Source organism: Gambusia affinis, linkage group LG18 (assembly GCF_019740435.1).
Source record: "Gambusia affinis linkage group LG18, SWU_Gaff_1.0, whole genome shotgun sequence".
NCBI lineage: Eukaryota > Metazoa > Chordata > Actinopteri > Cyprinodontiformes > Poeciliidae > Gambusia > Gambusia affinis.
Genome location: NC_057885.1, coordinates 17,413,272 through 17,425,704, shown reverse-complemented (window position 1 = coordinate 17,425,704; position 12,433 = coordinate 17,413,272). Strand labels below are relative to the sequence as shown.

Genomic DNA, 12,433 nt, shown 5'->3' with positions numbered 1-12,433 from the left:
GTTTAATTGGGGACCAAAGCTGAAACAGTTCGCTTTCACACTGTCAAACAAACCAAACACATTGAGGAACCAGTTCCCCTCCTCACCTGTGGTGGCGCTGCAACAAGAAGCACTGAAGGAAACGACACAAAAACTTCTAAAGATGTAAACAAAAATGGAGTGGCATCAGATAGATTTTAGCGTTTGCTGGATTTCTCTTTTGGATTTCTCCTTGTTGAGCGGCGAAAGTTCAGATTTTCTAACTTAGGTTGGACATGTTGGATGAGCTTGACAAAAGCTCAGAACGCTTCAAATCGTGCAGCGCTTCACGGACGAAACGCCTCGACTACTCGTAGACTCTTAATGTACACCAAAGGTGCCTGACGCTCAAAACTCGTTTGGTGTGAACTGGCATAAGATTTGCTCAATCCAGATTCCATTTTGCGTCGCCTTTCCTTCAAACCCTCTTCACATATGAAGAGGCATATAGAACATATCATTGTAAATTATGACATTGCTTTCAGGTTTTGTATTTGTGTCAACAAAATGTAACTTTGCCTAATAATGGAAGGTACAAGCCCTTGTCTTGTTTTATTCCTGGAACACTTCATCTGGCATACGAAGCTTCCCAAAATAGGTTGTTTTTCTTGTTGAATGCCTCTCTGCTTCCGTAGCCGTTATGGGCATATTGCACTTGTTTCCATCTGGTTTATTGTGGCCCACGTTCACAGCGGAGTGGCAGCTTCCTGCCTGTCCAAAAGGAATCAGGCTGTGCTTCGTGTTTCCTGCCTGTGGGACCAGCTGTCAGTCTTCATTCACTTTATCAAATCATAAGGGTAGAGTCCGCCGCCTCGCATGAATTCCCCACTTTGCCTCATGTTGGGATATCTCGCGTGCAGCGAAACGGTAATACCAATATGTCTAACATCCAGACTGCTCAGTGATTTCCGCTCCGATCCAGGGCTTTTGGAGATGCTGACGTAGGCTGAAATTTAAATTAGGAGGGGGTGTAAATTGTATGAGGGGCCTTTATTTCTGCAGTGCTCATAAGAGCAGCAGTTGTGCTTAGTATTTTCTCTCTATTCTTACGCATGAGTGCCCAGAAAATGAAATTTAATGATGACAGTGTTGGATCAGCAGAATACCGCTGGAGGCTTCAATATTTCCGGCTGATATGATAAACGGGTATAGGAATTCCTTATCTGCTCCCACAGAAAGGAAAATGAGAGATTGCTTGTTTTTTTTCCCCTCTTTTCTTCTCTCCTCATCTCATTCACTGCAACATTTCTTGGATTTTAAAAATTCCTTTGAAAAGAACCATAATCATATTTTATACAATCATCCATTATCGTTGTGTATTTCTGCTGTCTGGGTGTTGTTTGCGGTGCCTGAGATAAGTTTGAAGTATCTCTCTTCGGTTGTGTAATCGACATCAAAGTCAGGATGACAGATGAGGATGGAGATGAAAGCCTAAACCCAGTTTCCTCTCTGCTTGCGTGCGTGTGTGTGTGTGTGTGTGTGTGTGTGTGCAGGAGCAACCTTTGACGTGGCCATGCGATTTTTGTCCGAATGTCCGTGGAAGAGGCTCCAGGAGCTGAGAGCTTTGATCCCAAACGTCCCGTTCCAGATGCTGCTGAGGGGCGCCAACGCTGTGGGCTACACCAACTACCCTGACAACGCCGTCTATAAGTGAGTCGCTCCTGCACACGCCTACATCCCAGCAAGCTGGTTATCGGAATTTTATTACATTTATATTTGCCTTGTCCAGTTAATCCATCCATCCATTTTCTAATCACCCTTCGTCCCTAATGGGGTCGGGAGGGTTGCTGGTGCCTATCTCCAGCTACGTTCCAGGCGAGAGGCGGGTTCACCCTGGACAGGTCGCCAGTCTGTCGCAGGGCAACACAGAGACATACAGGACACACAACCATTCACACACACACTCACACCTAGGGAGAATTTAGAGAGACCAATTAACATGACAGTCATGTTTTTGGACTGTGGGAGGAAGCCGGAGAACCCGGAGAGAACCCACCATGCAGAGGGAGAACATGCAAACTCCATGCAGAAAGACCCCGGGTCAGGAATCAAACCCAGGACCTTCTTGCTGCAAGGCAACAGCTCTACCAACTGCCCCACTGTGCAGCCCTGTCCAGTTAATGTTGATATTAATTGATAAGCAATTAATATCGACATTAATCGAAGGTTAATGCTACTTTAACCCTTTAAAGTTGCAGTATGTAACATCTATGAAAATATTTCTTGTAAATTTTTGTTGAAACTGTCAGTATGTTGTGACAGTTTGGTGTGAGACAATGTCTCTCAAATGTCATTATTTACTGAATTACACTTTATGACAACTGTTGTAAATATTCCTAAAGGCTCCTTCATGTTCATGACAGGTGTTACGTCATGTTTATTTCATGTCAGTCTTATGAACACTTCAAATAAAGTGCCAAATATTTTTATAAAAATTACATGGAGGTACAGTACAGACCAAAACCTTTGGTCTGTACTGTATATTCTTAACCCTCTGAATATAAACATGTGAGTTTTACTTACTTTTATTTGTTACAATCTTAATTTATTTTTAGATGTACCTGTGAATGTTTGAACTGTTATAACTTTTGTGGATTAGAGAAAATCTAGTGCAAGTCGAACATTAAAGTTTTGTTGGCTCAGATCAATCAAAACCAAGCTATAATGAACGTATGTAAACTTTTGACCAGACCAGCTCGTTTTATTTCTGTTTTGTCTGCTGCATGTAGATCTCTACAATAAACAGCCTTATACAGCTGAGCAGCTCCATCAGTTTCCTATTTCAGCATTTCTTTTGCCTGAAACGATGATTGAATTTTTTACAAAACATCAACTTGAATATGAGTTTCTAAAAGCCAGCTGCTGAGTTCTGTATTATTGTCTGGTTGTATTGAAATGTCCTCCTGCTGGGTTTTTTCTGTGCAAAATGCCCAGGTAACAAGCATTATTCTTTTGCCTTTCTCATGCAGTTATCTTTTTGTGTAATTGAATGACTTGTTAGGAGTTACAAAAGCTCTTCAATAAATATTATTCCTTCACATTTCAGTAGAGCTGAGCTGAGATTTCTTATTTATTAAATGCTATAAAGAATTGAAGGTCTTGTCTTTACCATAAAGGTCATATGAGTGAAGTTATTGCCTGCTTCTTAAACTTTGACGGTTATTCATGAGTCTGAATCGACAGATATAACAGAAGATCCATTTCCTTCGCTGCCTGCAGTGCCTCTAACGTTTCCTCGGTTTGAGCTCGACTTTTTGAAGTTTCCAGATGTTGGTCTTTCTCCGGGCGGCATCTTTAACTATAAATTCAACATGAAAGCTTTTGTTGTTCTAAATATATCTCTACAGGTTACAACGTGTTTAATCAGGTCCGTTTGTTTGATGTGTTTCTGTTTCCTCTTTCCACGCTCATGACTTGCACATCACTCATGCAGCTGCATGCCAGCGATGCATTTTAGGACAGAAATACTCCCGGGCTGACGCGCTCACTCGCTCGCTCTCACCTCCACCTCTTTTCCAAGTGGATTCACAAGCAGCCTCACTCACACACCTCCATCTTCAATCCCATGGCTTGATGTAAATTAGTAGTGGCTACTTTATGAGTAATGCTGCTGTCCCCTCCTCCAGCCTTCCTGCTGGATCACACAGACCTCTTCCTGCCTCCTTATTTTCCGACGTTCCCGTCCCGCTAACCTTATAGTCGTTATTTATTTCCCCCGATGCCTCCCTCTGTTGTTGTTTTTTTTTTAATGCAGCTTTCATTCATCTCGCCACATTAGGCACCTCGTTCTCTTTGTCTCCCCCTCCCTTCGCTCCGTGTCCCAAAGGGGGAGTGCTGTTGAAAATTTGCACATCATTGTGATTAATGGCTTTGATCCGTTCGCTTGGCTCCCCTCTCCATCCTCAGCTACACTCTGCCACCGCCTCGCCCGAAACGGCTCGCCACCAAGTAACCCGAACAATCTTCATTAGCTAAATCAAATCAGCGGCTGATTTTATTTGATTCAATTTAAAGTGTGTTTTACACACAGGAATGCTGCATTTAAGGCGCAGCAGGAGTGCTGAAGCCACTTTTGTTGTGACTTCAAGGTGTTTCGTTGGGATTTTATGTGACGGATTAAGTAGAATTGAATAACGCAGCGTGTATCTGTTTTTAATCCGTTGGATTTGTTTGTGGACTGGCAGGAATGTGAACAATAAAACACAAAGCACTTCCATGTTTTTAGGTTTGGAGCTTAAATAACTCTAAACCTCATTAACTGATGGAGTCTGTTTACTAATTAAGTGACTTTTCTGGACTGAAGAAAAATGTAGGCTAAACTTTTCAGATTTTGTTTTAAAAAGTACTTAAAAAAAGAAAACATCACAAATATTCTCTACCTTGCATTATTGCACAAAATCCAAATAAAATACCTTGAATTTTTTGGTACTGTACTGTATTCAGGAAGCTGTTTCCAAACCGCCTGGAGGGTCGATTCCCTGCCAACAAGATTGTTGAATCATATTATTAAGCTCAACTTTCTTCTTCTTCTTTTTTTCATGACCTAAATATGAGGCGTTAGTCAGAGCAGTGGTTTCGATTTGTTCCCAAATAAACCCCCAACACGGAGCACATTGTGTTAACACTGGACTCACACACATATTGGACTGGTAATCGTCTCGTGGCACAAATAAACAAACACGCGGCCACACTCCCGTTTATTGGCCGAAACAAAAGCTCCCGGTGTGTGGGTAAATATTGCATTCAGAGTAACACGTCTGCAGTCGGCGCTCATCGCGGTTTTGAAAAACCTGATTAAGATACTGGGGCAAAGGCAGTAATGAGGGATTTACCAGAAGCAGCTGGGATAATGACTCCGCTGTACATTTGTCTCCAGTTATTGCCGGCTCCTGCAGGCTGTTTAAGCTCTCCGCTCATGAAAATAGTGAGAATAGTTTATTTACTCAGGTGCGGCGGTGTTTATGAGCAAATACATGGGAAGGGATTAGTGTCAGGGGTTCAGTTTTGCATGTCGACAGCTCATTAGACACATGTTTAGTGTGAATGTTTTGCTCTTCCAGGTTCTGCGAGGTCGCCAAGGAGAACGGCATGGACATCTTCCGCGTCTTCGACTCCCTTAACTACCTGCCCAACATGCTGCTGGGTATGGAGGCAGCCGGGGCAGCCGGCGGCGTGGTGGAGGCCGCCATCTCCTACACGGGCGACGTCTCCGACCCGATGAGGCAGAAATATTCCCTGGACTACTACGTGAACCTGGCTGACGAGCTGGTCAAAGCCGGGACTCACATCCTCTCCGTCAAGGTGAGGAAATGAAGACGGGACGCCGGCGTCCTGGTGTCGCTCTGCTAGCCGTTGAACTGCCCACTACGGTTTTCTAAAATAAACCCAGTCCACAGAAGCAGAACCTTCCCAGTGAGTCAGTCAGCCCACAGAGAAACAAGCAGACATGAGAATGAGGTAGCAGGACGCGTCATCTGAGGAGTCCAAGCTTTCCTAGCAACAAAACTCTGGTTTCGGTTTACATTAAGGCCCTGTTTCCATGACAATGATGCCACAAAATTTTTACTTTTGTTCCATTTCTGTTGACACATTTACATGAAGACATTCTAATTACAATCTTTGTTTGCACAGTAACGGTTCACATCGAACAGGTGTAATGCCCTCACCAAGCCACTAGTTGGTGCTAGGTTCTTTGAAGCTAAGTGCGCATGTAATAAAAAAAAAGTTCTACTTGAAAGCACATCGAGTCGCGTTTTCTCCTTAAAATAAAATCAGTCAATCGATATTATCAGTAGCAGAAATTTGAAACAGTTATGCAAACCACATGGACTTCCAGAGCTGCTTATATTATGTCTTTATAACACTAAGCTTTTTTGTTCTCGTAATTATTTTTTCAGAAATTTTTGTATTTTTTTATGGGAATTTTATTTTTTCTGCCTGCTATTTTTAAAGATGCAGCTCAAACAAAAATGTCTCGTAATTAAATTTTATATTATGATTTTATTCACATAATAGTATAACATTATTTTAATTTAAAAAAAACTACTAGCCTGGCCCTAATACTGCGTTGTAGTAACACGATGCCAAGATGGAGGAGCATCAGTCCAGGATGGGTTATGAGATAATTTCCAACTGTTTTGGATCCTATTATTATAAAACAATAAAGGCTGCTCAAGTGAGAAATGTTTAAGATGGCTGGCAGGTTTCCCAGGAGCAGACGCCTACCAAAGCACTTCATCTGAGTTTCTATAGGCCTGGGTCCGGATGTTAAAGGTTAAAGTTCATGACTTGACAATTAAAAAACAACTGGTAAAGTTTGGCTCGAATAAAGGATGAAGATAGATATTAGCAACAAGACAGTTCAACGTGCTTTGTATGATGAAAACATAAAATGAGCAAGAGTGTGGAGAAAACAAATGAAAAGTTGGAAAAAAACTAAAATAAATTATTATTAATCAACTCTAAACAAATTGGTTTTTAGTCATGATTTAGAGGAACTCAGTGTTTCAGCAGTTTTGCAGTTTTCTGGAAGTTTGTTCCAGATTAGAGGAGCATAAAAACTGAATTTTTGGATGTTGTGTCCGATGTGAAGCACGGCGCCGGAGGCGTCATGATCTGGGAAGCTAAAGGCGCTGGAAACAGTTTAGTCATTAATTCTGCTGAAGATTTTCCCAAACTTGGTTGTTGAGAGAACATCGATCTTAAATTATCACGATTGAGTTAAAATTCAGACTTTGCAGTAATAAAATGTTAAAGTTTGACTACTTAACATGCCTGAAGCTTCCCAGCTCTTTCCAGGTGTAAAAGCTCTCATACTTGAGCCTGTTATCAAAAATAACAAACAAATAGTGCCAACAAATAATTAATTTCTCACTCATGAGCGATGAGCGATTATTTTAAAGCAGAAATGAATCATTCCCACGCCACAGCAGTGTGTGGATCATGGCATGCAGCTGTGGAAAATGCATGAAAAAGCTGGTTAAACTAGCTGGTTTAATGGAGGTTAAACTTATGGAAAATGTCACTAACTGGTAACGTTAGAACATCTTCTCTGCGACGAGTCGGGGCTCATCCTCATACATCACAAACTGTTTTCACATGCGTCACAAACGCTGTCGCTGAAAACGCTGTGAGGAACGCAAGCAGGTGAAAATATCAGCCTGTAATCTTAAAGTTGACAGAAATTAATTTCCCTTGTGACAGTAAAGCTATTATAAACTCATGAGAAACAGGACAGTCTTGACTTTTCCCTAACAAGTGTGTTGCGCTCTACTAAAATTGCCTCAGATTGGAGCAGTTCTGAACAAGCTGCTCCTTCAGAAACGTGGACAGTTTGGGTTTGTTAATAAAGTACAAGAAGCTGCTTCAGCTGATTTTTGGAGTTTCTTGATTCCTAGTACTTTATCTAGAGAAACTCCTATTAATTTATACGTTGTGGAGTCCTGTTAGGTTTCCTTTGTTTTTCTTCTGTTTTTTTCATGTAAAGCACTTCGAAATGCCTTGTTGCTGAAAATGTGCTATATCAATAAATTACCTTGAAGTATCAGAAATGTAACAGTCGTTGCCCCTGACGTGTCCAGAGGCAACGACTGTTACATTGTTTAACCTCCATTAAACCATTTCTTATCCAGCTGCCAGTCATAATCAAACCTTTCAAAGTTGTTACTTGTACTGGTGCGCCATTTTTGCCACACGTTTTCCTTCCACTATACTTTCCATAAAGAGAAAGAGCACAGATATTACCCAGCATTCTTTTACATTATCCTGTTGACTGACGATTGGGTAGACCATAACACATCTCTCTTTTTATTTATCTTCTGTATTATTATCTTATGTAATGTTGTCATTATCTGAGAAATTAAACCTCTAAATAATAAAAAAGCATCTACTTTTGGTGCAACTTGGCTGTAGAGCTGTGTTGAAATTAATTAATTACCAATTTATATGAGTTTACAAAAATACGATAGAACCATCATATTATGTTTCAAACTAGGTTAAGAAAAGGACCAAAACATGCTGTGTGAATGTAGATTATGTAACAATCCAATTGGATGTACTAGCATGTTTCGTCTAGAAAACAAAAAGGTGAGTCTGCTCTGAAAACGTAAGTCGGGATGTTGTGGTAAAGATCCGATTTAAAACTGGGAGCAGAAATGAAAGAAGTGGGGAGTAGCACCTCTGAAAGCACAGCAGCTGATTGACCTGGAAACTGGGTGAATCGCTGGCGAAGATAAATCGCTGACCGAGGAGTTGCGCTCTTTCTCTGCTGCTTCTGTAATTAGAGACGTGGCAAAGTCTGCTTCTGTCCCTGCAGCTGGTTAATCTCCTCCATGTCAGGATGGAAGAAACACAGCTCTGTTTCACTCTACATTTATTATTCGACAATAAATAACTGTGTTACAGGTAACAATGTACATGTGGCTTAATGCACACCAGCTTTTACATTAAAACAGTCTACTATGTTTTAATTTAGTTTTTATTAGCTAAAATAGCTGATTTAGATTTTTTTGTATTCAAAAAAGCCCAAGTATTGTATTGTGATTATGAGTACAACAACTGGATAATGAATATTCCATAAAAGTTGCCATTTTCAACAATGTATTGAATTGTTGTTGAACAACCAACTGATGCTGTCGCCATTTTACGGACAGCGAGTATGGAGTCACGTAATTTGCCGACTTCTGACGTAAACTGCTTGTTTGGGGGGAAAAAATTAAATCGATTTCACATCTGTTCAAAAGGCTAATAGTTTCATAAACACACAATTTATAGATATTATTTCTATAACTTCAGTAGATTTTAGTTAGCTTTATAAAGACATGATGTGGCTCCAGTTATTTGTAGTTTTTTCCTTATAAATTCCCGGTTTTTATTTCACTTAATGAAAATGTTTTCTCAATTTAAGGGTTCATTATCTTATTAGTTTTAGTTAACCGTTAGCCGAAAGGTATCACCGATGACACATTTTTACAAGCCAATGTTGTCATACCATAACTCTGCAATGCTTTCCAGCGGTTTATGAAAGGGGAGACGTTGCTCTTTCCAGCCAACATTGGTTATTACGGTAATTTCACTCCTGCAGTTGCAGTAGGGAGCATGTTTTACTTCAGTTTAATCTGATGAAACTCTTTTGATAGACGGTAAATTTCAAAATAAGTGCAAGATATCAAACGCTCCAGTGGTAATAGAGAAATGGCCAAACATATTTACTCACAGACATTTAAAGAACTTCCTACAACTGAAATGAGCAAAAATTTCCAGGCGGAGATTTGAATCTTAGGCCTTGTTAACCATAATAACCTCGACTGTTTCATGTTGATGCCAACATGTCGTCCTGTTTCTCTCTGCAGGATATGGCCGGCCTGCTGAAGCCGGAGGCCAGCAAGCTTCTGATCGGCGCTTTGAGGGATCGCTTCCCAGATGTTCCCATTCATGTGCACACACACGACACAGCTGGAGCCGGAGTGGCGGCCATGTTGGCCTGTGCAGAAGCAGGAGCTGATGTGGTCGACGTGGCGGTGAGTATTGACTGAATGGCTTAGCTTTAAGACGTAAAGAATAGTTTGTTTTTTCTGTTAGCTGGTTCAGTTTTCATTGGTGAAATGTCACAAAGCGAGACTAAACAACTGCTGCAGCCGAGATCATTTCCCTCACTTTGTTCAATAAGTTCAGCCTGGGCAGCTGCATTTAAGTAATGGCCTGCTGTTTGAGCTTCTAGGTCGCTGCACCATTCAGTTTCTGTTTCCTCTCATCAACAATACAAACCTCAACAGAGCTTTACCCTAAAACACCATTTTTAGGTTCTTCTTTTTTAGAAAGCTGAGTTATGCAACAATGGCGCTCTAAATAATATATTCTGAAGATACTCCCTTATGAGCAGGTTAATTTATTGATTAGTGCATTATTGCAACAAAAAAATGAATGTGGTCTAATAAACTTCTTTAAGGAAACAATATGAACTGTTTGGCCTGTAGGTTGACTCCATGGCTGGGATGACGTCGCAGCCGAGCATGGGGGCCATCGTCGCCTGCACCAAAGGGACTAAATACGACACTGGTGAGTAAACTCTGAGAAATTTAAACCTTTGGTGAGAATGCTGCTGCTGGCGTTCTGACTAAAACCAGGAAGTTAGAGCTCATCTCCCCAGTTCTAAAGTCCCTCCAGTGGCTCCCCGTAGCTCGTAGAATTGACTTTAAAATACTGCTGTTAGTTTATAAATCACTGAACGGCTCAGCACCACAATACATGAAACATCTGCTGCTGTTGGATCAACCTTCTGGACCTCTCAGGTCTTCTGGTTCTGGTCTGCTCTGAAATGTTTAAAATCCTCCGGTTGGGGAAAGACTTCTTCCCCGACCCAGAGAGGTCATTCATGGTGAATAAAAAGGGAACCGAGAACACAGCCTTGAGGAACCCCACATATGATCTTTATTTGCCCAGATTCGTAATTGCCAAATGTCACAAAGTAAAGTTTATAACTTGGATTCATCACACAGAGATACATACACTTCTGATTAGTGACAGTAGAGATGTTTGTGATTCGATGTTATAAATCCAAAAATATACTTGTGTGCAAAATATGTTATTTTGAATAATCTTTAATAAAAAAGCTCTTTTTACTGAGGTTTGATCAGTGCTGTTTTCAAGGTGAAGTGCTGTGTGTTTAGTAGATAATAGTTATAATATAAAGACATGTCACTTCATCCTTCTGATTACATTTGACAGGATAAAATCCGTTATGAAACAATACCTTTAAATTTGCTCCCCATCCTCTTATTACTGGGCGTAGTTTTTAATGAGACAGTTTGTTAGATCACCAGTGTTGCATAGAAATAATTTGATTCTTTCTGAGCGAAAGTCTGCTACTTAACATGAGGGAAGAAAAATCAATCAGCAGATCAATGACGCATTTGTAATTACGGCCCTGAGGCGAAGGAGACCCGAATATTCTGCTGAGTAATGACAAATATCTGCGGTTATGATGAGAGAAGAAAGAAGCCGGCTGTCGATAAAGACATGCAGCCCTAAGCAAAATGTTTTTAACTCACAAATTAGCTGAAAGTGGAGTAAAACAAACAGTTTTTTTTTCTACAAAAAGTCCCTCTTTGTGTTTTTAGATAAAACATATTTTGATCAGAGTGAGACTTGTTGCCATGGGAAGCTTTCTTTGCTCTGACAATGGGGTGGCTTTCTCTGGAGCCTGTCAGGGGTTTTTGGGTCTCCACGGCAACCTCACTGTGATTATTATTTATTTGCTTCCTGGTATCACTCTGCCGGGTTTTATCAGAGATCTCTGAGCTCCTCTGAAGAGGTCATAAGATAAATTTAGAGATAGATTTATGTGGTCTTTCTCCAGTGGGTTTGTTTGCTTTTTTTTTTTTTTTTTTTTGGCCACAAAGACTCTGAAGTGTATACTTTTCATGGCTCATGAAAAAGCTCCCCGCTCTTGGCGACCTCCACCTCCCACAGCGACGGGCACCAATATGAAAACAGGCAGCAGGAAAACGTGTTTTAAAAACTAAAGGAACATGAAACGAGTTTAAATTAATGGGAAGTGATGTGAAAATAGATGGTTACGTGGAGAAATGCTTTTGGGAAAAGCGACTCTGCTCTGCTAAGTCAATCTGATCCCTCATTTCCATTCCTCAGAATCTCGAGAAGCTAATTTTGTTTACGTTCGCACTGCCCTGTAAGGTCCAGCATGCTGCTGCTGCTGAGGTAGAGCAGAATGTTTGTCCCATTATGTGCAGTTTGTTAATGCAAATAATGCATTAATGAACAACTTGGTTTAGTTAAAGTTGCCCTGTAAGCTCTGATAAGGAAAACATTTAATTATGCTGCTTAATCATAGTTTGTCTCGGCCTCTTCTGGAGTCACTTAGCACTGTTAAACCAGTAAGGGTTTTATTTTACGCCTTTTATTCAAAGCGTCTCTGTGGTGTTTGTTGAGATCAGATGCTTTTCCTGTTAGTTATCCAAGCTTATCCAACAATGATGCACTCAGATACAATTTAAAACACAAAGTGACAGTTCAGTTATTATTGAATTTCCATTTGAGCCAGATGGAGTGTCTGAAGCGGGACTTTTTAGAAACGATGTAGAACTCTGACCCTTGCACATTTTTTTACCGTAGACTTACCCATTTTCTGGTAATGCCGTGTTTTAGACTCGCTCCTGCACAGTTTTACCTTGAAAGCCTGTCCTAACCAGCTCCTACGTTTTAAACATCCTAAAAGTCCCAGTTTTAAAAATGTTTTGCCTCTGTTAACCACCCACAACCCACAGAATATCGGTCAAAAGGTAAATCCGAACCAGACTGAGATACTCCCACACAGGCGACGAGATTAGCATTTTACTGGAAGAGCTCAGAGTTGCACTGCTGGCCTTTGGATTATCTGTAGAAAACTTGTCCTCTA

The 12,433-nt window shown here is 40.7% G+C and overlaps 1 protein-coding gene across 1 annotated transcript in view; it reads left to right on the top strand.

Annotated features, from left to right (window-relative positions):
• Window positions 1-12,433, top strand: part of pcxb (pyruvate carboxylase b) — a 333,693-nt gene that overhangs the window by 279,489 nt on the left and 41,771 nt on the right. Inside the window, exons 15-18 of the mRNA XM_044098259.1 lie at window positions 1,512-1,668; window positions 5,079-5,319; window positions 9,369-9,536; window positions 9,993-10,074. Coding sequence (XP_043954194.1) covers window positions 1,512-1,668; window positions 5,079-5,319; window positions 9,369-9,536; window positions 9,993-10,074 — 648 coding nt within the window. The remainder of the gene's footprint in view (window positions 1-1,511; window positions 1,669-5,078; window positions 5,320-9,368; window positions 9,537-9,992; window positions 10,075-12,433) is intronic.